Genomic DNA, 27036 nt, shown 5'->3' with positions numbered 1-27036 from the left:
CGACTATCAAAGAAAAAAGATCAGCAAGAACTTTGCATGGTTTACTGGTTAGCTTTTGTCATGACGTCAAGAATGCTAAAAAACACTTCAGAGATTGGGTGCTGATTTCCTTAGTTTAACATATTAAGAATAGTCAGCATTCGGACCAAACTCATAAAAAAAAAAAATGCAGCTCTTGCCAGAAAAGACAGAAACAGAAATAATAAATAGAAAATGCATGTAGGTGTGCCAAATTTACAGAAAGCCAACCTTTATTTGATCTGTGATGCGTAAAGTACTTAATGGAAGACCAACTTTGCGTTATCTTTAGCTCTCAGTTAAGTGACTTAGTTAATCAGGGATCAATTTAGTCTTATTTAAAAATTTACTTATGATTCTGCGTTCGCTCAGTTAACACAACAAAAAAAGACTGACAAATGCAACAGACGAAACAGAGCAAGAACATCCTTTTTGTAAAAATGAGTAAGTTCTGGCAATATTTCAAGTATTTGGAAATCACTAGATTATTTGAGTACGCTATTCATACTTTTCCATGCTTTCCCTCCTACATTACAAGAGACTTTCTACCCATATGTCTGGGAAATAAAAACTACACTGTTTTTACAAAATATTAACTTTTTACCTGATTTCTTAATTGTTTGCTCTGCTGATCCTTGATTGAATTTTGAATGAGTAGATGAAAGCTTTTTTATCCTTACACTACAACACAAGTCTGTCTTTTGTCTTGTCTCTTGTGGGTCTAGCCTTAATCTCTTCACTTGGACTTCTCCTTCAGAGAACTGTAAGAGCAAATTGCTCTTTTCACTTCCTTCTTTATTCTTTTCTGTGCCTTCTGTTCCACCCATTCCAGCGAATCTTCCTTTATCTGTCAGTCCAAAAAAAGAACTTGAAGAATTTTCAAAAATTGAATGGGTTACTGCAGAGGTTGCTTGTCCTGGACTAGGTGGTAATTTTGATTTTAACGTCACTTAACTCTTTACTGAGTAACAAGTTATATACACTTATATAATACTTTATCCACCCTTCACTGTATGCTAACATAATGAGATTAAATCCAAAACATTTTAAAGATTCTTTTGTGATAATGAGACTTTTATGGATTCATGTTGCTAAAAAAAATTAAAGTGCTTATAAATTTTATTCTAATTAACAAACACAGTGGCCATATTTTGATAAATTCAATGGGAATTTTGATCTAAAATAGCTCCTAAAATACAAAGAAAAAATGACCAAATAATTAATGTGGCATTGTGGACTGTATCAGAACATATTACATGTTTTTGCCATTTTTGGTACATGCTCTGGCAATCCACAGTTATGGTGTTGTTCTTCTCTTTAAATAAGGTACACAGAATGCTTACAGCCAATTGATAAAATGACTGTTTCAAAATAAAATATAGCACTCGTTTCCTGAGTAGTTTCTTTCCATGTATTTTGTACCTTTTGAAATGAATAAGGAGACTTTTTCTCTGTATAAATACTGAAATACAAACCTGACTTTGAGTTGGTGTCCTTAAGATCTTGTCTCTTCCATTTAATTTGACATATTTTCTTGTCATGGAATTGTAAAGCTCTGAACAGTATCTCTGAACTATGAGCATCTTTAGTTTCCTTCATGTGACATGTTCCAGTGCTTTGTTCTGTATTAAGCAGGATTTCCACTCTTGTTTCTGGTTGTAGAGCCTTTTGCTCACTGTTGTTCAGTACACCATCAGTAGAATTAGAAGGACTTCCAGAAGAACTCACTTCACTAGTAGTTGCTAAAAGCTCACGCTCTAGAAGTGTTTCTGTATTTACTTTAAGAGTGCATTCCATGCAGCTGGTTCCATCATCCAATATATTAGCATAAGTGTTTTGCACCTCATTTTCAATAGTCTGTTGCATTACGTCTGCCCTGCCTGAGTCAGTAAGATTTGCACACGCTAGTTCTGACTCATCTATTTGTAAGAAACCCTTAAACAAAGCCAAAGAAAGTTACAAAATCAGAGTTACTCTATTAATTTTGTTTCCATCAGCAATAGATTTAACTTGATTTGGCAAGTCTTGCAAAGAAATCATTTGTTCTGAAGATATTCTCATATTAGTATTTAGATTCCTATCATATTACCGCCATTACTTAGTGATCAACCCTTTTGAGATGAAGTCAAAGCAAGTGTCAAATGAGAATCTGCTCTGTTAAATCAGTAGTCTCAGAAAGCTGTACAGACATTTTTATTCAGAAATTGTTTATGCAGAACAACATAGGCTAGTGATCACCTCCTCTATTACAACAGAATTTGCTGAGCTTCTGTCATTTTTGTTCTTCTACAGTTTTTCTGTTGCAATTCTGCCTGATTTACTAAGCTCAGTTTTCATACAACTTTAACTGGAATGCAACAATTATAATTAGAAACAATAACAGAGATGTCCATTGTTAGGACCAACACCATTGGTTGATCCTAACAATTAATTAGGGAATTAAGTTTTCCCTGTATTCATTCCTTGGTATGTAGATGGACAAAAAGAAAAGAAATACTTATGTTTATTCTTTCTGATTGAGATTACTTCTGAGTAGTTTTATCTTTGGCTCTAAACTCTGCAATATTAATAACAGGTATTTATATTTTTTTAATGCTTATTTTTTGTGGATTTTTTCCCATTCAGTTTTCTGCCTTCAAAACCCTGAAGAACTGTATCACACCATCACAGAATTGTAGGGACTGGAAAGGATCTCTAGAGATTGAGTCCAACTCCCCTGGCCACATCAGGCTCCCTAGATCAGGTTGCACAGGTAGGCATCCAGGCAGATGTCTCCAGAGAAGAGACTCTACAACTTCTCTGGGCAGAGAGATCTTTTGGTACATTTCACCAAATTCATTCTTCTGCTTTGTTCATGTTTAACACATATTTCCTTTGGTGCTTTAGTTTTTTCATGTTGAACTGTGCCACCTGCAATCCTGTCCAAGGCAGTTTCCCTAACTTTTTCCTATTTGAACCTAATAAAAACAACTTACTGCACACATGCAAGCTATCCAAGTGTTACCAGTCAGGCAACAAGTGCTGTGCAACAGGCAACTTTTTGCTGTTTTAGCCATGTTTCTGAAAGTCCAGAGAGGCACTAACATACCATTTTTGTTGTAAACTACCGCTGTAGCACTTGCAAAAACTCAGTACGAAGCACTGTGCAAGAGAGAAAGCTGACTGCCTCTGTCATGCATGTTCACAAAACTGCAGATTACTGTAATTACCATCAGGGATCAGCAACTATTTATCAAACTGTTTGCTATAAAGTTGAATGTCATCCTGCTTCAGCCTCTGCTGGATATATAACATCTAGTACATTATGTGCTGGTTTTGAAATACGTAACAGTTCAGTACCAAATCAACAAGGGGACTGTTTGTAAAGATCTACCTGGTGCAGGTTTCTATCCTCTGTGCTTTGAGCACTTAATGTATTCTCTGCACCACCTCCACCTGAAATGAAATTAAGATGGAAGGAAAGCATTAATGAAAAGGGACTATAATTTTTTGTTTTCTATATATAGCATCTTGTGTCTGTAACCTTATGTATAACAGTATCCATCACATTAACTATTACAAAAATTATCAAGCTATAGGCACTCTATAAGGTGTACATACATATATACATAATAAGGTGTACAAACATATATATACATAAATATTTATATATTAAAATTCTGGGGTCTGATTTTCATTGTAGAAGGGATTTTGTACAAACCATGAGAGGGTGGAGTAAAGTACAGAACTATGTTTACAAACTTTTCTGAAGCTTAAAGACTTGAGCAATTATTTTTGGAACTTAATAGGAGTTGCTGCATTTCTCTAAATTATAGTAGGCTTCTCTGGTCCCAAGAGACTTCTGAAGCCAGTAAGAGTGGAATAATTATGCCTCTCCTTGTATAAATTGGGCAGAGAAAGATACAGAATAGCTAAAGTCAAGTCTTTAGTGGAAAAATAAAGAGGGATATTTCCCAGTACCAATTTAGTACCTTGATGGCATGTTTTAGCTTTCCAGCTACTTTCCATGCTGATAAATTGATATGTAAGTAGTACAGCAGCTACCAAGTTCTGACTCTAGTATTAATATACTTTATATATCCATGCAAAGCATTCTTAAAAGTATGCTGGTCACAAAACACTGAACCCAGTTCATTATACTTTGCCATTTTTACTACAATATGTACGCTACTCCCAGCTCTAAGGTTTGCCCAGCAACCCATGCTGGAACCAGCTTAAATTAAACAGGCATTTCACTGCATGTCAACTCCTTCTCCAACACTTCTGGGAATCTCACCTACCAGATGTCAACCCTTAATCGTTAGGACCACCTTCAGTGATCCATTTCCAGCCCTTCCAGTCTTGGTCCCAAATCAAGCACAATGGTGCAGCTATTGAACACTGATTAGGACAAGTTCTAACCCAAATCTTAATTTTAAATGTAATTCAGTCCCACCAATCTTAAAAAGGCTCAGAATATCCACAAGACCTTTGGTGGCTGGAGCCTGAAACTCTAACCACAGGACCTTCCAAGCACAGAAATTCCTGCCAGCAGCTTTAATCTTTATTTACCTTATATTTCAAGCCAGTAGCTTCTGTGTATTCCTTACAACCCGACTCTAATCTTATTCTATAAGCTTATTTGCCTCTGTAAAGCCCCATGTGGCATACTGTGTCCAAACTTGGGACTCCCCATACAGGAAGGATGCAAAGCAATTGGAGCAGGTCCAGAATGCCAAAGATGATCAAAGGTCTAGAACACTTCTCCTTTGAAGAAAGGTTGAGGAAGCTGGGCTTGTTTCGCCTGGAGAAGAGAAGGCTCCTGGGAAACCTCATTGCAATGTTCCAGTATTTGAAGTGAGCTTACAAGCGGAAGCGAGACCAACTTTTTCCACAGTCTGATAAAGATAGGACAGGGAGGAATGGCTTTACATTAAAAGAGGAGAGATTAAGGTTAGAAATTTGGAAGAAATTTTTTACTCAGGAGAGTGGTGAGGCACTGGAACAGTTGCCCCGGATAAGTTGTAGACCCATTCCTGGAGGAATTTAAGGCCAGGTTGGATGGGATCCTGGGCAGTCTGAGCTGGTGGGTGACAACCTTGCCCATGACAAGAGTGTCGGAAATAGAAAATCAATAAGGTTTCTTCCAACTTAAGCCATTTTATGATACTACTTCAGGCATGCCACAGCACAACTAGCTCATCAGTATCCAGCAATCCTAATTCTAACTCTAATCAAGGTTTATCTTGTGGCACTTCCTTATACCTCTCCCCCATCCAAACAACCCTGTCTGAACATTCCTCCCAACTCCAAAGATCATACAAGATCTTACAAGATCTAACTCACACCTTAATCTAAACATTCTCCTACCAACACCTCGCAGGCTCAGCCTTCACCTTAGTTCAGCTACAGTAATACTGTCCCAAAACAGTAATGTTACCCTAGTTTCTACCCTAACATGAGCAACCACGGATAAGCAATTAACTCTCTTGCGTTAAGAGAGAGACAACACCTCTTGTGCTCATCTTTATTTCAAATATAAAAATAGCTCTAGTTCAAGAAAAAGAAAAATATTATTTCTTGTAATACTTGCAAACATACAGCAATCGTGCTGGGTAAGAAGTGGTCACTAGAATATCGGTCAGCAAAATCCATGGAATTACTAGCTATATTTAAGGAAATAAGTGTGCAACAGATATTTGGAACTCCTCCATTTAATAATTATTCTCTCCTACCTGATACTGAATCTCTTTCATATCCTGCTAGGTGGCGTTTTAACAGTCTCTCCATGCACAGGTCAGAAGCTTCATCTAACGCACTCCTTCCCATCTCATTTTTTAATAAGGGATCAGCTCCATAATGGAGTAATAATGCTGCTACCTAAAAAACCAAGTTTTTCAGATTGTTTCTCTTCTGTCAGCATTTCCCACAATCCTTGCTTATACAGGCTTCTCCTTTACTTAAGAATATGAGCAACAAAAAAATAAACCTAAAGTCTACAATAAATAACTACTTCCTATGTTAGTTATTACATCCCAAGCATTCCCTCTAGATGCACCATTATCTTACTATTTTTACTTTCAAGAGTTGTTTCATGATGCCTCTAAGCCAAGGTCTCTTAAAGCAAGATAGGATTCATCACTCCTTATGCTCATAATTAGTGCAAAATAACAAGCAATTTTAGTATATGAGTCTGCTCACTCATTTAAATTATATAGTTTAAGAGAATATAATTTGCACTGCAGGTGTGTACTTTATTGTGACTCCTGTGTATGCAAAGTAAATTGACAGCTATTTCAGATGTACAATATACATTCAGTCAAAGGAAACCCACTCAAATGGTCTTACCAATATTTCAGATTCTGTACAAACTGTAAAGCCTCATAGTGCTGTTATTCAAAAAAAGAGCACTTGAGCAAAATGTTCCATCTGGTTTTGCAGAATACTTTTTAAAGACATTGAAATTTTACAATCTGATGATCTTTTCTATCACCGACTGCAGTCTTATTCCAACACTAGCATGGCTATACGTGTATCTCTGCCTTTCTCTCGTCAGCATCTATTTTGATCTGTTATCCTACATCTGTGCATTTAAGGTCCCTCATTACTTCTAACAAGACTTTTACTGACAGAACTCATAACAAAGTTTTCTCAATTCTTACATTCTCCTGACAGCACAGTAAATAAAGCAGCATTCAATTCATTGCAGAACCCTCTGATTTTCACTAGTTGTCCCAAATCTACAGACTCTTTCAAGCAAGGAATATTAAGAACTCTTCCTTAGCTGCACATCACATTTGTCTCTCACACTTAACAAGAAAGTATTGTAGTTTTTCACATTCTTACCCTTTTTTTGGTGTGTGAAAGAAGAAATTAATTTTCCCATATTATAAGTGGCAAAAGGGATAAAGCTACGTTTCCAATTTACAATAATAACAATCTAGAGAAAGTAACTTTGAAAGAAACAGCTACACCAAAAGTCAAGTGTGCCAGGTCACTGCAGCGATACAACTGTAATGCTCCTGAGCAAACAGAGACCCAGTGTGCAAGTACCATTTCACATGAATATATCAGACCACATAACAATTAACACAGCTCTAAGTAGAATGGTGTTGATGAGCTCCAAGTGACCTAGCTGAGAGCTGTGTTTTGCCAATACTGTTAACAGTTACTGACTCTTAAAATATCACTTGTGGGGATGCAGAGTCTTTCATCTCTACCCATGAACTTTGATACTTTCTTTGATACTTCCACAGACCTCAGAAGTATTTCATAAATCTCCAAGGAGTCAGCAATCCACAAGCTGCAAACAAAGCTTAGGGCTCAAGTCTCAGGGAAATTATTAACCCTTCTTCTTTGCTCTAGGGAGACTCAGGGGTAAACAAATTAAATACTATCTTGGTTGTAAAACTGAAAGAGAGCAAATGTTTATGGACAAAACTTACTGCATCCCACAAAAGTGCCTAAGGGGAAAAAAAAAATTCTGGAAATGAATAAAAATAGGCAGCAAATTTGCATTTCTAGAAAACTAAACAGTCAGCAGGTAAAAGTGGTGCACAGAACTACGACAAATCTGGACCACCCTATGATCATGCATAGGCAGGTGGAGACAAAAACTACCAGACTTAAAGAGGATCCAGAATTCAGACATGAGCTGTGAAATTACAGCATCTGGCAACATTAGTTATAATTTATATTGATTATTCACTTGGCTTTCTGCTTATAACTACACAAAATACAAAACCATATTCATAACTCTCCACAAGATTTTTTTTAACATAAAACATATCTGTTCGTGCTTGCAGATGCACACCACATATCAACGTTTACCAAAAAACATTCATGAAAACAAAAATCATTAATACTCCAGTGGACTGATTAGGTCATAAAACATTTCTGCAGTGATTATAAAGTAAGTGAAACAAAGAGTATGAAAATAGTAGGAACCTACTCATCAGTACTTCGGTCACAGTCCCAAACAGGAAAAAAAAAAAAAGTAAAGCATGGTAATGGCTGGAACTCTTTTCTAAGCAGAAAAGAGTAATTTACTCCTGAATTAAGCCATAATCTGAAAGGACAGGCCCACATGCAACAAGACTATGTGACTTTCTGGACTAACAACAGAATTTATATTCTTAAATTATAATTTATGTCCAAACTGGAGTATACCTTATAATGGCCTTCTTTAACTGCATCTTGCAATGGTGTTATTTGTTCATGTCCTCTAGCATTGACATCAGCTCCTGCTTTCAAAAGCTCCTTTGCTATCCAGTAATGGCCTTCTAAACTTGCTTCATGTAGTGCAGTCCAGCCTTAAGAAAAGAAAATTTGAAAACTGATAACATTCACATTTGGGTGAAATATTTCATAAAAAAATGCATCAGTTTTAGACTTTCTATTTATAATTTATCTATAAATATTTCAGAGGGAGATAATAAAAGAACTGATTGTGTTTTACAGTGAATTGTATAAAGAAATGCTTACTAAAAATCTCAGGTGTTGGGAGCTTTCATTTTTTCGTCAAAATTTGCACTCACTGAAGAAACAGAGTATGCAGTAACATTTGCCATTAGACAGCACTTTTAAAACTTCTTTTGAAAAAAAAATAACAGAAATTATTCCTCCTATACCTTAGTAATTTCTTCCTGAATGCAACATGTATGCTATTTTAAGAACAAGGTATATTTTCATTATGATCTTTTATCTTTATGACCATGATAAAGAAGGTAAGAAAAAAGAGACAAAAAAAACCCAAGGATAGCCACGTCTTAGCAACGTTTATTTGCAACTAAAAATATAAGGCAGCATGTCCAAAAACATTTTAATGCTTTTCAAATTTCTAAAGAAAGCAGTGTAATATTCCATATCCGTTCTCAACTATATGGAATAAGCCAAGATGGCAGCTTCACATGGGTCAGCTTCATGACCCACAGAACAATTATGTCCCAAGAAGAGGTGCTAAGGAGAAATAAAAGATAGAAAGCAAGCTTTTGATCTGGGTTTAGCATAAACTTGAATCAGTTCCTTAAACATCCATTACAGCAAAGGTCTTTTTTTCGTAGAGTGAGAAAAAAAAAAAAGAGAAAAAGAAAAAAGATCTTCCAGTCCCTTGCATTTTATCGCGCACCGAATTAATGAAGAGATTCTAGTAACTCCATATTCTGGAGCAAAAGCTTGAAATCATTTAAGGAAAAGAAATGAAAGTTTCACTTAAGTGAAAAAATCTATTTCTTCCTACATTAGAAGTATTTTCTGTTTAATATAGTAATAATCTCCTGAAAAATTGTACCTGGAACACGAGTTCCACTGCTAGAGCTGAGCAACATGATTCTCCAAAAACTACAGAGAAGACAAAGTTTCACTGCAATTACTTTCTAACTCCCTTAAAGGGCTTCAAATAACGATCCAAACTGAGACCACAGACAGTATTTTTCCCATGTTCTCCATATTCTTCATACGTAAGATCCAGAAAATAAAAAGGAAAAACAAAAATCAACCTCAAGTATTCAGTAAGGCTCTGAAGCACAGTAATGAAGTGGAGGAGGAATGAAAAAGGTTAGGTAACAGTAGGTAACAAATTGAATAACAATTGGTGGACAGTTTTAAGGGAATAGACAAGGCATAGGGCTAGAATATAATAATCAGAACAATGAATATCCAAAGAGTAAGATGAAACTGCCTTTCAAAATGTCACAGATCTGTCAGTGCCTTTCTTATTATGTTTTCCTTGCTACAAAATAAGTCAGCAGGGCCAGGTGAGCTTCGCATCTCTTTGAGGAATTTTCCTAAATCACATTTTATGCAGTTGGGTTCCTATCCAAAAGATAACAACCTTTAGCCACAGGACAATGTATTTTTTGTTCTCACAGAAAAGCTGTGAAATCTCAGCCACCACACAAAATGGACACATTCCAGGAATGAATAAAATATCTGTGAAACACATTGTACTGATTATATATAATTAATGGACTATACTGTGATGAGAATGCACAGAACACTGAATTAAGGCTAAGTAAATTTAATCACAGTTTTTTTCTAAGCTTTGCAGAGCTTACTTTTTCAGCAAAATTTCCTTTTTTTTTTTTAATACACTTTTATACATAGGTCTATTTGTCTTTTCATGAAGAATTAGCAAACTAAACCAATAAAATCACAACAATCTACTGACTAGTCACAGATCTAGTCTTTTACTGCTCAAACTCATATTATGTACTTCCATTATTATACCTATGCATATTTTGAAAATAGTACATTAATACAGCTGCAACTTACCAGCATAATCCTTATCATCTACATTTGCACCAGCTTTTATTAGGTTATGTACACGGTTTAGATCTTCAGTAGCAACAGCTCTGTGTAGTAAGGTCTCACCATATGCATTCCTCTTATTTATTCTTGAAAGCATAACACGGAATTGAGGATTTGTGAAACTCCTATGATAGAATTCTAGTCCTAAAAAAAAAAATTAAATTAAATTAAATTATAGCTCCACTCAAAAAAGATGTCACGGTGAATACCATAACAAAACTCCAAATTAAATTCAACATGCAGGAATATGACTTCATTAAAATGTTTAGTTTATGCTTCTTGTTTTTTTTTTAATGACATTTTTGCGAAGGGCATTCTTTCCTCGCAGTTGATGAAGCTAGTTTACAACTCATTACAGATGAACAGACTTCAAAAGCTAGTCAATAACTCAGTAACATGCATTAACTGTCAAATTTATCAGTACTTTTTTGTAACTATTTACATGTTAAAGCTTCTACTTCACAATCCAGGAATATTTACAGAAGAATAGAGAAAAAATTAGCTCCCTCAAGTTTCTCAATTATTTCACAAACAGCTCAGTCAACTGTGCAGTGAAGAAAACTGTTGGACCAAAATCATTAGCTATCCAACAATAATTCTCTCTGCTTGAGAGTCAGAAACCTAACTAAAGGATACTATTATTAATTCCTAGTTCATTATTTTACAAAAGAAATGCTGTCTTCCACTGTGTATTCACTGTACTGTATTTCAGATTGGATGAACTCATTTCTGATACACAGATGAGCTGCACTGCATTTCACAAGCAGCACATATCGCACAGTGGAGATGAGCATTCTGGCTGCTGCATCCCTGAAAAACAGGGAGGAAGGGGAGAAAAAAGGAAAATACAGGAGGAGGAGGATGGGCTGCAGTAAACCACATTCTAGTGGTTCAGGCCATTAGTTGATCTACTAGTGGGAAAAAAAAACAAACATGGTTTGTAGGGACCGTATCTACAGTGTTCTTCACAGTCTGTACTAGATGCTGTTCACTGTCCTGACGGTGTTAGGGACAGAAATTTTAAGCAAGCCATAGTTCTCTAAAGGCTGTAACTCACAATACCTAATGTGTCTACTATTTTGTGAATTGTGATACACTGTGAGCTCAGACTTAAGTCGTTCCCAAACTTCTTAAGTGCTCAGCTCTGCATGTATTTTTAGAATCCAGTAGGAACGGACTCACCTAGCACCTTCTGACAGGTGAATAGTTGGAGAGTATTTCTATCCTATGTGTTCAGTCTTGTGAGACGATCATTCACAATACATTATAATACAGTGTTCAAAGATTATTTAAATCAGCCGAGAAATTTAGGAGGGATTACACTACACAGACAAACATAAAACAAGGTGCAGTTTCATGTTATACTTAACAGAATTTAACTAGACATTGTTACTTCAAGAAGTCCTATTACTTCTATCCTACCTTACCTTCGACCTTCCTATTGTCAGACTGATGCCGAATGATCCAAACCATAACATTAGTGAAGCTTTTTTTTCAGTGAATTACCAACCTAAGACATCTCAGAGTCCTGATTACTAGACCTCATGTAAAAGGGAAGTGTTTGTTAGGTTAGAGTAACATGAAAATACCTCTACAGGCAATGCAATTCCTTCAGCAAAAATTGTGCTAAAAACAAAAGCTTATTCTTTAAGTAGAAACTAAGTCATTAAGTAGATTAGTTTGAATCTCACAAAAATGGTACTCCTATGGGGAATAATGAAAACCCTGTGATAAGAGTTGATAATTGGTAGTAGAATTATCGATATTTTCCGAGATCTACAAGATAGATGTTACAGTTTTAATACTTACAAACTTTTTAACCTATTTGAATGATTGTAATTGCACAGATAAATCCAGACTGAACAAACTTCTAAGATCTCAATCTTAAAGGTAGGCTCCAAAGTCAGCATATAAGTATGGGAATTTTGTATTCTCCTACCACTCTAATGAGTCAAAAGAGTTTGTTTGCATCTTCAGAGTACGAAAAACAGCAAACTTCCTTTCTGACAAAGGCCACTGCAAGGAAGAATACTTCAAAGGGCAGTCAGTGACAGTAAGAGGGAAGGTCAATAACCTTGCTTTATACCTGAATAGAGTATCAGAAGAAAGCCTTTAATATAGGATAAAATGCTTTGTATAGGTGAATTCTTAAGGATTGTGCTGCTCTCAAAGTGAGGTTGCATAGCAAATACTAGATTATAGAATTAGGATCTACTTTTAACTCTGTAAGAAAGCAATTTTCTTCTCTTCCACAGACACTGAAACATAACGTTTCATATATTGTTGTATAATAAAAAATGCATTCTGAAAAAACTCTCATTATTCTTACTGAGTTTGTGTACACAAATAAAGTGCTAGCTGGTAATAGGCAGACTTAAGCAAAGTAAGTTATTGATGACTTTAATTATTAAAATAAACGTTCCTATCATCTTTCTAAAAGAAATTCATGACACAATATAGTGGAAAGACTTTGAATTACATTTGGTTCAGTATAGCTGTTTAAATGAAAAAGTAATTGTCTCATACTTATCAGAGAGACATCTTACTCATTTTATCTCTGATTCTTTTGCTCCTCCTTCTCTCAGCTTTTCTATCCTCGTTCTTAGATACTTCTTGGAACCTGTTGATTTCCAGATCTTGCTTGTTTTCAGAAGATTTCTGTATTTTACTGTCAAGAGATTTGTTTAAATTAACAAAAACATTCTCTAGAAGAAGCTGTGTTTTCAGAAGATCTGAGAAGATTAACATATTTGACTGTAAAATGAAGTTTCTAACAGTGTGGAAGGACACATGCCAACTTAGTACTGAATAAATGGAAAAATCAGGAGAGAAATTGATTTACGTATCTTTAAAAAGAAGGAAAAACCTTACTTCTGGATCACCTGAAGTCATTAACATGAAGAATATGTAGTTGGTATGTGTTGCACATTAACAAAAAGAATAATTTAGGAATATTACACATGCCTTTGTCATACCTAAAATATTTAGCTTTACTTCTTATAGTGAGATTGTGAGGCAGTTTTTGCAGTTCTTCTGGCATTTGTTCATGACTGGAAACACTATCTCTGTACCTTACTGAGGAAGTCTCTCTTAGTTCCATTGTTCTCCCTGATGTTGTTTTAATGGTTTCTGCACATAAAACAGCCTCTACTAAATGTGAACTTCTCTTTCTAGCTCGTTTTTCATTACAGGTGGCACTCCAAAAATTTGAAATTACTTCTTTCCCTTTCTGATGATCACTCACAAGCTGTGACAAAAAAAGTATTACAAGTAACTGGTAAGCATGCAGTTAAAATAAGGACTGTAGATATAAGAACTTAAAGAACATTATGCTATGAATTATTTATGTGCTATTGTGTTATTAAGTAACAGATAAGTTTCTTAATAACTTATATTAATATAACTAGAATTCTACAGATAGCGGAGACAGAAGTTTTCATAGGGGAGGCACTCCTAAGGCAGTATGCCACATCAAGGGAAATACAATACTTCGTATCACAACGTAAGCAATACATCTAACCTGGATGACAAGGAATAAAAGTTGTTATTATCTAAAAGTTCTTTAGCTGGATGTGTGAAACGACTTAATAGATTAGTTTCAGTTTCTTATGAACATAAACTCCTGTCCTGAAAAGACAATATAATACATGACATCCTAAACTAAATCATCTTATCCCACTCTTGATCTAGTCTAAAAAAGTGTGTAAGATCAGGAAGCATGTTTCACCTGAATGAGGTTCAGTAACTACCAGCTGAGATGTTGATCTGGAAGATATACTAATCCTCATCTACAGCCACTACAGAAGGGAATCAATTTACCTACAGTCTTCTAAAAGCCAGGTATCTAGATGGCATTAGAGATCCTGGCTCCCCTAGCACTGATGAAGGCCAGATACTTACTGAGTGATTCATTTCATTCCAAACGGTGCTAAGTGGAACCTAAATTACTGCAGAGGCGTATCTCTAACAACAAGTGAGCCAAATGCCATCATGTGGAATTTCACTTGAGTTAGTTGAGCTTATTCTGTGTTTTAGTCAAGTGTGTGTGATATGCTGCTGAGTATCAGTCAAGTTGCTAAACAGCCGGTATTCATTAGGTTATTATACACTTGACTAACACTGAAGGTCTTGGGGCACACCCACAGCACACATGCATGTAAATTCCTTCAAAGTGATGTGGGAGAATTTAGTACTTCAAATTCCTTCAAAGTGATGTGGGAGAATTTAGTACTTCACTGGGACAAAAAATAGGCTATCTTGATTACACCTACACAACAGTACAGGTTCTCCACTTTTGAGTCCTTGTTGAACAACAAAAATCCTCTGAAAAAATAAGGACAAGAAGAAAAGGGAACTAATACACTGCTAGAAGGCAATATGCTAAAACAAGTACCTATTTTTCCTAATTGTTGCCCTTCCTTTCTGCCCTTAAACACAGCAGATGAGAACAACAAAAAAATCACTCTAAAAATAATTATTAATTGACAAGAGATTATAGATTACATCTTGAAAGGACCCTGTTTCACAATCTTAACTGAAAGCTTTTGAAAGTTGTTGTTCTAAGACAAGTAGCCTAGACATCCTTCAGCACCTTTACATTAGCTACCTTTGCAGCACATTTGATTACATGTTGTTTTACTCAATATTACCAACAAAGACTGAATCAGTTGTTAGCTTTCGGATGCTTTGTATCATCCTAGGGAAGCAGAGTGACTATAAAACCAAGAAAAATACCTAGTTATTGTATTTTGAGTCTATATTTGCAGTTCCAGATTATTTACAGACAATGCAGATAACTTGATTTCAGATTTACGAGGGCATGACATTCCATAGCATAAATTTACTTCTCCTATGTTCCCTTAAATATTAAGCAATAATAGTGTTTCTTTCCCTTTATAACCCTCTCTAAGCACAGGGTTTGAGGAAAAAAAAAAAAAAAAAAAAGGCTCAAATGTTGTATCCACATGTTCTTCAGGGGAGGGCATGAACACCAAACTATGTCTCAATTGTTTTTCAGACATTCCTGTAGACTCAGAAATAAACAACAGAAATGCAATTCTTAAAACGTTTGTTAAAGATTCTCAAAAGCAGTCCCGCTAGTCTCTGGAAGAGACACAGCTGTAATTTCTTTTTGTAATACTTGCCAATATAGTGGCAGGAATTCTGAAAGCAGAACTCAGCATACTATAATATGGGAGGAAAAAAAAAACAAAAAACAATACCAATTGTTTTTTTTTTTTTTTTTTTGTGGCATAACAGAATAGTGGAATAACAGAAGAGTGGTTCAGAGCTTTGTAAACAATATCACACAAATAAGGTATGCAGAAGTACCAAGAGTTTTTGAAACTCCTGTGCTGACTCCAGATTTCCACGTGAGCCACTGATTTAATTCTACTAGGATTTCTTATAGCACTAAGCTTGGCTATTTTCATAATATGAATATATTAAAACAGAAAAACACCTCTAAACTTGTAAAACAAAAACACTGAAGATATATTAAGCATTTAAATCACTAATGCCAGGTTTTTCTCTATTAAGATTTTTATCTCCAAGTAATTTGACTATTGCAGGAAATATTTTCTGATAAGCATAACCTTTCAAACACTGATTAAACTACATATGCACCTGCTCATATGTTGTCCTCTGCAAGCTAGATCCTGTTGAAGTTTTTGATTTATCCAGCTGAATCACAGGAAGCTGAGGCTCAAGCATGCTTGTTATCTGTGTACAGTCATCCCCCACTTGCCTGGCAATATCGTGTTCTGAATTTGCCTGCTCTTCCTTGGTGTTAAGCTGTCTCTTGCTTGGCACTACAGGTATGTCAGGCTGCACTACAGATCCTAACATAGAATTCAGATCTGCCACAGGCTTTACTAGCAGAGCATCACTGTTCTTATCTGCTGGTGCATCACTGGAAAAGACATGATCAGGATACTCTAATATCGCTGTAGGATTCCCAGAATCACTGAGAAATCTCAACCAATCACTGATTTCAAGTTCACCAGTCCCTAAGCTCTGTTCAGTGAGTGACAGTGATTCCATAAGAATCTTCCCAAAGGCTGACAATGAAAGATCTTTATGATTATTGGAGAGTTGTTCCTCTGTGCTGTTATCTGTGTCAATCACAGTCACGGTGGGCCTCAGGCAATCTTCTAAAACATGTCGAAATATATCTTGTGGTGTTACTATCTCCTCCAGAAAGGTATCTGGACACAGAATTGCCTCTGGAGAGAGATCTTCATAACTTAATTTCTGTGAAATTTACACATTAAAAAAAAATGTTTTCAAAAAGGAACATAACCACTCTTTCTAAAAAGCACATAATTAACACTCACAAGTTACTGGTTACATGTTTTGTTTACAGTTTTTGCATAAATTCTAAGACCTGTAAGCCTACCTTAAGAGTTCATTTAAATTTGGACAGAAGCCTCAGTTTCAAAAGAGCACCTGTTGACTTCTTTTGCAGTGAAAATCCCGAATAAGAGAGACTAAAATTGCTATAAAATCAAAGATCTTATGCCATTATTAATGACTGGTAGTGTTAGAAGTCTTCAGAAGAAAGACATTACAAGTTTTTTGTCCGAGAAAAAACAAAAACATACAACATAAAAATATTAAAACACTGTATAAGTTTTAATTATGTATTTATGTGGATCCCAAAGTATGGAGCATTTGTGCTTCACAAGCATCAGGTCAAAGTCCTAGAAGTATCATTGGAGGCTGCAGGTTTGAGTTTTCATGCTGAATACAAAACCACAAAACCTTATTTTTCTTATTTTCAGAAAATAAATACTGTTGTTTATTCTCTACTTATAGTTGCTTTCATTTTTATACCATTTACAACTGCTTCTGCAGTCCTAAAACATATATTTCTATGTGTCTATAACAGTGGTGTTGCTTAATAAATACTGAAGCTTAAAGGTAATTTACTTCAATACATTTTTAGACTATTGCTGCCAGCAAGTGGCAATACTGTGTACTGCTAGCATGCTTTAACACAGCTGGTAAAGGAATTTGGAGAACGCTCACATAATAAAATAGAAAGGGCAGAAAATTGTGTTGACTCATGTTCAGTTTGTAAGATATTACAGATGTGTGATGATTTAAGTTTTTTTTACCCAGTCTGCTGTTTCCTATACTGTATTCATGCAGTAATTTTTCCTTTTTGAGTATTTACTACATTTTATTTAACCACTTAGTTTTAGATTACTCTTTTTTTTTTTTTTTTTGCAAACTTCAAGCAATTGAGGAAAAGAGAAACGCTTTATGTACAACTTTCTGTGCTTGAAGAATTGTAGAGTAAATGGCAGGTACGTATGCGATTATGTTTCTACAAATAAGGTTTGATGCACCAGCTGAAAGGTAGGTATAACTGACATCTATATTGCTGGAGAAAGATCAGTCGGGCACAAATGTCTAATATGTTAAGAACATGAACACCCAACACCAAGTGAAATCCATCACTTAAATATGACTAGTGTTCTATACCTCCCTCCATTCTAAATACAAGTGCCCACCTGCTAGCAAAACCCTGTGGGACTACAAACAATTTAAATCCACTGAACATAACTTCAGCATCTTCCCTCTCCTTTCACTGGTCTCAAAGCCCAATGCCTACAGTTCCTATATCTACAACAGACTGTTGAAATAGACAGAAAAGATGGTGAAGGAATAAGGCTAAGATAGCTGGCAAGTGGACTGAAGCACTGGCAGGATTCTTAAATAAGAGCTTTTTTTTGTGCACCCCAGTCTGGTGAATATGGTCTGAAGTGATAGTATTTTCAATCAAGGGAGGACAGCAGGATTCCTCCTCAGGCAGTAGGTCAATAGCAAAAAAACAACACTGTGGTTGACACAGTTTCAGGTCACCCTCTTCCAGAAGGGCTATGCTTCATGCAATTCATTTCACGAAGAAATACTACATAAGAATGAGAAACTTGGCATTACTTTAATACCAGCCATCATGGTATTTGTGAATCTCTTCCACTAAGCAGAAGCATGGTTTAAAAAAAAAAAAAAAAAGAAAAGAAAGCCTTGGTTCAAATCCCACTACCTTCATGTCTCCATTATATCTGGTACCATTCCCAAATCAAGGTGCTCCTTAATCTAGACTGAAAAACTGCTCACCGTCTAGCAACAAATCAGAACCTCATTGCCCCAGTCTCATCCAGGAAACACACACTGATTAACAGTTGAGCATGGCCATACTCCAAATCAGAAACTCACATAGGAAGAAACAGGACACTGAAATCAAGTAGAGTTCTCATCTAAGAAACCTTATTTGACCATGGATATAGAAACTGTGGGTTAATAAACCTCACTGCACCACATAGCTAAGCCTCAAAGCAAGGCTTAGGCAAGCCCTACAAGTTTAACTCACCCTACTCACTGTATGAGTAAGCTGGAAAGAGGCACATCACTTCCAGCAGATGGCAGTACATTCATATCATCTTTGTGAATCTTAATATAAGGACTTTTTTTTTTTAACATGTTTGAAAACAAAAAGTTATTGATATTGTATCTTGCAAATGTTACAAAGGATGAAAGTGGACTGAATAATACAGAAGAGCAAACAATGAAGGTGCACTGGAAATAAGTTCTCCTGCAAAGTTCAGTCTTTCAATACACACACAAGAGAATCACCACAAAAGAGTTAAGGCTTAGGAAGTATCAACACTCCCAGCTTTTGGGGGAATGCTGAGCTGAAAGTTATTGCAGTATAATGGGACGTAAGAGATTCAAAGAGAGAATCACAGAATGGTTGAGACTGTGTTAATTAATGAGCTTCTCTTGTATTTTCAGAAGAAGATAAACAAAAATTAGTGTTCCCAACCACTCACTGCTGGTTGTCAAGGTCAATCCCACCCTTTCTTCAAAATAATAGAAGCTTTGGTGGCCATAGGTTTCCTTGCAAGATCTTTTCTTGCTGTTCCTTGACAGTGCCAGCATCAGCCAATAAGGAAAAAGTACAATTCATAGTAACCAATTCCAGTCTTCTACTACAGGCTCCCAAAATATCCTGTGGAAATCTTCTCAGTGTACTTCATCTGGCTATTCCACAGAGGCACAGGCATTTTTTGTTCAGCTCTGCAAAATGGGAATGTTTCATTTGCTAATCCCCACTGCTGTGGTTGGATATTGGTTGGTTGCATAGGTTTCAGAAAGAAATACTGAAACTGGTATTTTATTATAAGTTAATGGAAGTTTTCCTAAGAACCTGCAGATGACAGCAAGGATTCCATTTACCCACTAAAATCTTGATTTCTCTAAGACCTCTAGATGATGTCTTCAGACCTGCAGACATTCTTATGATGGCCCATGACATACTAACAGAATTGCTGACACCAGCTATTTTTTTTTTTTTTTTTTTTAAACTACAGACACAGCAATACATATGATTTCAATTGGAGTCTCCTTGTCAAGTATCTACGGACCTGAAAGCAATAACCTGCTCAGGGATGAACTGAAACAAAATCAAAAAGCAGAAAGATAGCCTTCTGCCTCAAAAGCCAATAGCAGGAGACAACCATGGAGAGACAACAACAAAGACATGATACAGTGGCAGATGCTAAGAACCTCTTCATGCCAGCAGTCCCTCTGTCAGACAGAGATAAATAAGCTCAGAAATTTCATGACTGCTCAGACTTCTATGACCACAAAAGCCATGACTGGAGTGTGCTGGAAGAAAAAAGGATAAAGGAGGAATGGAGGGAATATTTGACTACTGCATGTTATTATAAGTGGTTACAAAGAACCCCTGCTTAGAATACTCCCAGGTTAGATGTTTCACATAATACATTATTGATATTATGGTTACAGTTTCCAAAAGATGCAGGAGTGGGGTAACTCCTTCTTCCCTCCAAAGTTTACTTCATTTTAAAGACAAAAAAAAAAACACACCTGTTTGCAAAAAGGTAATGACTAAAATAATTAGTATTACTTTTGAGTTACATTCATAACACTCAGGTTGTATTCAGTTTATCTAAATTAGCCTTACATCACTGTCAGCAAATATAAGGCTGAGATTATAGCATTATTTCCACACTCTCTCATGCTGTATTGGCACTTACCAAATCTTCTGTGGAGCTGCTTTGAAAGGATAATCTGGCTAAACCAACTTAAAAATTGATGAACAACACCTGACAGCTACTGTTCCTACTGTTATTCAGAACAGTGGTCAAACAAACACTAATGCTGGAACAGGAAGCAGTAAAAACAGATGACATGGAAAACATGCAGCACCTTGTAATATTCAATTAGATAGGCTTACACAGAACAGAATCATTCCCATCCAAAATCTGACACATCAGAGAAAAGGTAGCTCAAAAGTCATTTTCTCTTTTACCTGTCAACAGCAAACTCTACTACTCATGAGCAGCACTGGGATTAGAAAAGACACATAAAAAGACCGGTTCTACACACGCGAGTACCAACAATGATGAAGAATGACAGCTCAGTATCATTCTTCCAAGCATTCAGTAAAGACTTAAATTTGATACTGACACCATGCTGTGGATAGCCAAGCTGCCAATGGAATGATAAATACATCTCACAAAAAGAAGTATTAAAAACTTGTAAGAATTACAAAAACTATTTGCTAGTGTACTTAGGGGTTCTTTGCTTTTCTGACACTCCTGATAGGGAAAGCAAGTTTGTCCTTTTCAGACTTGGAAGAATCCCTCATTGAGATGCAGACTGGCTAAATGGTTTCAAAAAATGGAGAAAGGAAGACCTGGAAAACTACAGACCACTGAACTTTACATCTGTGCCTGGGAAGATGATGGAGCTGATCCTCCTAAAGCTATATTAAGGACGTCACAAACAGGTGAATAGCTAATTGCTTAATAGAACAAAATTTAATAAGCTGACTACCATCCATGCCAAATTCATTAAAAACTAAGCTAATTAGCAGATCGGGGAACTCAGAATTACACGTAGATTAGACTACCCCATCATTGTGCAAACAGACATTTTATCTGTCTTTTATATTATCCTTCTTTTATAAAGAAAGGATTATCCCAACACTGGATCACAGCTAATCTTATGATGAGTATTCCAGCATGGTCAACCGAGATTTTTATATTTCAGAACCTGAGAAGAATGCAATAAAAAGTTTGTTATCCACAACATCTTCATCTTTTCATTAGACTTGTTGCTAAAATTTGAAAGGTTGTATTGTCATGAAATATCAGGGACCAGACTTTGATACATTACTGGAGAGAATGTGCTACACAGGTGAGGACAGTTTTCCCAAAATATTCATTTAATTCGCAAGCCACTGGGCTCTTTCACACAAAAAAGAATAGAAGGTCCAATTATTTCATTAATAGTTAATAGCTACATATTTACAACAGGAAATGTATGATTTCTGTAGATAGCCCATATACCTGGTTTTCATATGAAGGATCAGGAGCTATACAGTTGATTTCTGGAGAAAAAACTTCTAGGGGAAAAAGAAGTACAGCAATTAAAGGCAAGTAATTAAAGGCAAGTAATTAATTTCTGTCCTACTGTTCAACACATTTCTACATGTATCAAATTATTTGATACTGAATAAATATAAGTGGTTTATCTCTCTACAACATTGATCTTGAAACTACAACATTGGAAAGATTAGAAATAAAACAATTTGACCAAAATTATTTGTACTACTTAAAAAACTAAACAGAGAGAAAACTTGGAAAAAAAATATGAGAAACTTTCAAGTTTGACCCTTAGGCTATAAAACTACAATACCGATATGGAAAAGTACTCAAAATTAATGTCTTTACCCAACCCACTGGCTTCATGTGGCTCAGTTTATCTCATCCTACAGCTTTCAATTTATGTTTGCAACTTCATTTTCATTCAACATACACACATTACCTGAGAATTTTCAAACAGAATGTACAGAGTTGCAATCAGAAACACAACTCAAAAAAAAGCCCCACCAAAACACAAAGTTACATCTCTTTACCACAGAGAATTAAGCCAGATGTTTCCACCCTTGACATTATGTAAGTTTGTTTATTCAATAATATAAAAGCTGGATCCTCTTGTAGTAACTTTGGCAACCTCACCTACAGATGGACACATCACACAGGACCTCCCAACCGCCAGGAAAGCTTCTCCATCTCCAGTGTAGCCTGTGTTCCCCAACAATTGCAGATCTGGATGATGGCAAAGTATTAAGGGCAATTGACATGACTCTTTCCTAATCACTACAGATGACCTTCCATAGTAATGATTAGAATAAAGCAAAACAAAGTAATGCACCTATCTCATTTCACTTAATATTTCATTGCTTTAAATGTAAGTAAAGATAAATATTTCTTCAATTTGGAGTCTGTGTCCTTTATGCTGACCTAGTCCATTGGCAAAACAGAAATCCTCACTCCCACAAACTGAAGAATGAGTCAAATAAGCACATCTTAAATGATCTTTATTGAATGATGCCAAGTTCTTCATAACTATGGAAGGTTCTGCTTCAGGAAATGACAGCAATAAGAAAAATTTCCTCAAATTTTAATGGATTGCAGATAAAAAGTATACTAATTGAGTAAGCTGATTTCAAAAAAGATGCTTTTGAATACATTTAGGTCTTTAAATTGGCAAAAAGATAAACAAAAAGAAACCTAAAGAAAACTAAGAACACTTTGTGTCACTTGGAGCTAGTAGACTGTTAGAATAAAACAGAAGGAAATTAAATGAAGTCTGCAAAAAAGCCAAGGAGGTTATAATACAATTATTATGTATTATTATTTAACTACTGCCTTCTCCTTCATGCAATCTCTTTCAAGGGAATTAAGGAATATTTTAAAGTTTTAAATGAAAGTAGACATATTTATATTTAAAATAATAATGCAGTTAAGTATCTGAAGAGAACATATATTTAACAATCTTAAAGCTTTATTCAATAATATATGCTACTGTAGTTATATATGACTACCTATTACATGGATGTATATTTCATCTATATCTTTCAGTTCGAGTACTGCGTATCAGAATGAAAATAACATTTCATACAGTCCCTAAGCTCATTTTCTCATTTAGGAAATGAGCAGAAATTAAGTGCAAAACAATTTTTAAAACACTGGAAGTGTGCCCATTTTTTTTTTCTAAACTACTAACTAAAAAACACAGATTTCATGAGAGCACTTGCAGTTCATATAAGTGGATAGAGGTGTTGGTTGACACCCAGTTAAACATGAGCCAGAAGTGTGCTCAGACAGCCAAGAAAGCAAATGGCATCCTAGAAGCCAGCAGGAGCAGGGTGGGCATCATCCCTCAGCACTGAGCTCTGGTGAGGCAGCACTTTGAATACTGTGCTAGTTTTGCACCCCTCTCAAAAAAGACTTTGAGGTCTCAGAGCATGCCCAGAGAAGGACAATGAAACTGTGAAGGATCTGGAGCACAAGTCCACAAGGAGTGGCTGAGGGAATTGGAATTATTCAGTCTGGAGGAGGCTCAAGGTAGACATTATCATCCTACAATGTCCTGGAACGAGTTTGTGGTGCACTGGGGGGCAGCCTCTTCTAACAGTGATTGAACAATTAAGAAGGGTTATGCCAGGAAAGGTTCAGGTTCGATATTGGGAAAAATTTCTTCTCAGATAGAGTGGTGAGGTACTAGAACATACTGTCAGGGAAGCAGTGGAGTCACCATCCCTGGACGTGCTTAAGCAAATAGCAGATGCAGCACCTAGGGACATGGTTTAGTAGACAATATTAGTGGTAGATGGATGGTTAGAGCACATGATCCTAGAGGTGTTCCAACCCTAATGATTCTATGATTCTAATATCTAATTTTTGTTGTTGTGAACCCTGGCAACATCCACAGAAATGGTTTGCTGAGAAGAACAACCTGGAAAAAAGACTGAGAAAAGAATCTGTCTTACCTCCTAGTTCAGTGGTTAAAGTCATGCTGGTGTTAGTAAGAGACAACCTTAAAAAAAAAAAAGTCAAACCACTGCATTATCTTCTATTCACACCTATAAAATCGAGGAGGCTAATCCTGTCAGCTGCCTTTGGGTGCTGCCAGCCCCCAGCCAGTCTGAAAGAACGGCACAGCATCTCACAGAGAAACCCAGACCGTCCGTCCTGCCGCCCCTTCTCACTGCACGCCTTACGTAGGGGCACGACACTGACGGGACACCTGACAACAGCTGCACTCAAGGTAAACGCAAACAAAAGTGCAGCTGCTCGGCAGTTCCAATTGCAATATCTTAAAGCACACGAAAGAAAGCACCGTGAAAACGACATTAAAAGCTGCAGAGAAGTAACAGCAGTGATAGTATTTGTTGGTTTTATTTGTTTGTTTGTTTCCTTTTGAATAGGATTCTCACACCTCCACCGACTCACACGTTACCGATGTAGGTAAGACCAGTGGGTGCAACTGTAGGGCGAGGAACCACTGAGTCCCAGGTGTAAAAAAGCGGCCCGAAAAGAGGACGGAAGAACTCCCCGGAACCACACACCCACCAAATAAATTTCAAGACCTGCCGTTCCTGCGCTGGGCTGCCGGGTGCCCGTTGCCTGACCCGGACCCGCGGCCTCGCCTCAGCGCGGCACGGAGCGCGCCGCTCGCGCGTTACCACCTCAAGCTGCTAAGCTCCTGCTCCTCCTTCTCTGCATCGCTTCTCGCCACAGAGCCCCGCACGCCGCTCTCATCGCAGACACTATACCCACACCGATCCGACACTGCGCTACTGTCCCACTTCCCCCTTCTCTCCTTTTGTCTCCTCTACTGCCCCCGCCCTGCACTCCTCACTTGTCCTGCCCCGCACTCCTCACTTGTCCTGCCCCTCCCCTTCTCCTCACTTGTCCCGCCCCTTCTCTCCTTCACACACGCGCTCTCCTCCCTTTCCCGTGCTCCCTTCCTGCCACAGTCCTGCGATGATCTCTTCCTCCTCAGCGGCGGTGGCCATTTTGTGTGGGCTGAGAAGAAGGACGAGAGCGGGAGTGTTAAGATAGAAGCCGTTAGTCGGGCTGAAGAGGCGCAGGAGAAGCTGCTCGCCCTTCGTAAAGGGCTTTTGCTCCCCTGGGTCTTTCAGTACGACTAGCGTTGGACTAACTCCGGTGGTGGGCCTCGGGCTTCTGCCACATGCACTCTTCTCCAGAGCACAAAATTCTTTGCCCTCACTTCTCTGCTTCTGTGGCTGTGTGTAAGGAGCTAACTGAATCTTCTGTCCAGAGCATGATGAATTTCTTGTGGCGTCAAGACTAGGAGTGTGTTTGAAACAATATTATCAGTCTTGAGACAAAAGAAGCAAGGACAACAAGTCCTTGCAGACAAGTTGAGCTGAGGCTTGCAAATTCCTCTCCATATGGTGGCTGTAAACTCACCAAATAAGGCTTCACTTACAGAGGTCAACCGACAAACTATGAACTTTGGACTTACTGCATGCGCTTAATAGGCTAATTAATATTAAATTTTTACACTTTGGGCAGCATACGGTTAGAGCTAATTGTACATGTGATGTTTGATACACAGGGTAGCTTACATACATGGGGGAACATGTATTAGGCGGACTGGGAAGACTCTAATCTCCAGGCAGTTCAGTCACAGAGGAAAGGAGAAGGGACAATACGGCTGGGAAATAGAAGTAAGTCTGTGACCTCTGGTAGGTTGAGAGACCCTTTTGGGAAGTGCCCCTAGTAGATTCTTTATTTGAACAAGGAAAGCTAAAGACCCTCCTATGTCTCTTTTTGCAATAAAGATAATTGGGCAAGCCTTCTTGAGAAAAAAAATTCCCAACAGTCTCAATGCTGAAAATATTTATACAGAATTTGTAGGTGCACTCTCATACATAGCCCTCTGACCACCTTTAGTAGCATCAGAAGAATATCTCAACGCTGCCTCAGCATTGCCCCTCAGTGTGGTGTTTTCATACAACACTGTATTAATTGTTGAAAGAGGGAAACTGAGAGAAACTGGAGACACAATTAGATACTCTCATGATGAAAACCAAAACCTAAAAAGAGGGATGGCCTATAGGAAGAGGGAAGTGATTGTCGTCTTCTACTCTGACTCGTTAGGCCCTGGAGAACTGTGTCCAAGTCTTGAGCCTCCAGCACAGGAAGGATGTGTAGCTGTTGGAGCAGGGCTTCTATGAAGAGAGGTTGAGGGAGTTGGGAGTTGCTTAGCTTGGAGAAGAAAAGGCTCTTTGGAGACTGCATCGCAGCCTCCCAGTATTGAAGGGAGCTTACAAGTATGAGGAGGACTGACGTTTTACATGGTCTACTAGTGATAGGAAAAGGGGGAACAGTTTTAAAGTATAAGATGGGAGATTAGGTTAGATGTTAGGAGGAAATTTTTCTCTCAGAGGGCACTGGAACAGCTTGCCCAGAGAACTCCCTTAACCTTATGGCAACCCAAGCCATTCTATGAATCTATGAGTCTAAAAATAGAACTCAGGGAGCTTAAAATGCTGTTGATGTCAGCTGGAAGAAGATAAAGCCAACTACAGGAAAAATTAAATCTTTTACTAAACCAGACTCCATTCTCAGTCTTTGCTAAACAATTCCACAGATTAACACATTCTGCCAATTCCAATACACGATGGGAATATCTGGTGATGACACCCATGAACCAGTGGAAAACTTGGATTATGATCTTACCCTTGAACTCATACATGTATAACTGTTTATCAAAATCAAACCTATTATTGCTATATCAGGAGGACCAGGAAGAATTTTTACAAATTTTCTCGAATGTGAGGCCTGGTCACCATAAAGTCAGATTTACAAGGAT

The 27036-nt window shown here is 37.1% G+C and overlaps 1 protein-coding gene across 3 annotated transcripts in view; it reads right to left on the bottom strand.

Moving 5' to 3' along the window:
- The window catches only part of ANKRD31 (ankyrin repeat domain 31), a 55234-nt gene extending 30148 nt beyond the window's left edge, over positions 1 to 25086 (bottom strand). Inside the window, exons 1-13 of one of the 3 annotated variants that reach the window (XM_085213635.1) lie at positions 24765 to 25086; positions 24182 to 24228; positions 22365 to 22454; positions 21693 to 21748; positions 15931 to 16557; positions 13281 to 13552; positions 12852 to 12973; positions 10270 to 10449; positions 8167 to 8309; positions 5733 to 5877; positions 3392 to 3453; positions 1494 to 1953; positions 623 to 865 (exon numbers count right to left, since the gene is read on the bottom strand). In XM_085213635.1, coding sequence (XP_085069761.1) covers positions 623 to 865; positions 1494 to 1953; positions 3392 to 3453; positions 5733 to 5877; positions 8167 to 8309; positions 10270 to 10449; positions 12852 to 12973; positions 13281 to 13552; positions 15931 to 16557; positions 21693 to 21748; positions 22365 to 22454; positions 24182 to 24206 — 2425 coding nt within the window. In that variant the 5' untranslated portion in view covers positions 24207 to 24228; positions 24765 to 25086. Of the gene's footprint in view, positions 1 to 622; positions 866 to 1493; positions 1954 to 3391; positions 3454 to 5732; positions 5878 to 8166; positions 8310 to 10269; positions 10450 to 12851; positions 12974 to 13280; positions 13553 to 15930; positions 16558 to 21692; positions 21749 to 22364; positions 22455 to 24181 lie in introns of all 3 variants that reach the window. The other 2 variants (XM_085213636.1, XM_085213637.1) reach the window with 2 other exon arrangements.
- Positions 25087 to 27036: the final 1950 nt, after the last annotated feature.

Source organism: Meleagris gallopavo, chromosome Z (assembly GCF_905368555.1).
Source record: "Meleagris gallopavo chromosome Z, MGAL_WU_HG_1.1, whole genome shotgun sequence".
Taxonomy (NCBI): domain Eukaryota; kingdom Metazoa; phylum Chordata; class Aves; order Galliformes; family Phasianidae; genus Meleagris; species Meleagris gallopavo.
Note: the sequence above shows the minus strand (reverse complement) of the source record. Positions and strands in the feature narration are given on the sequence as shown.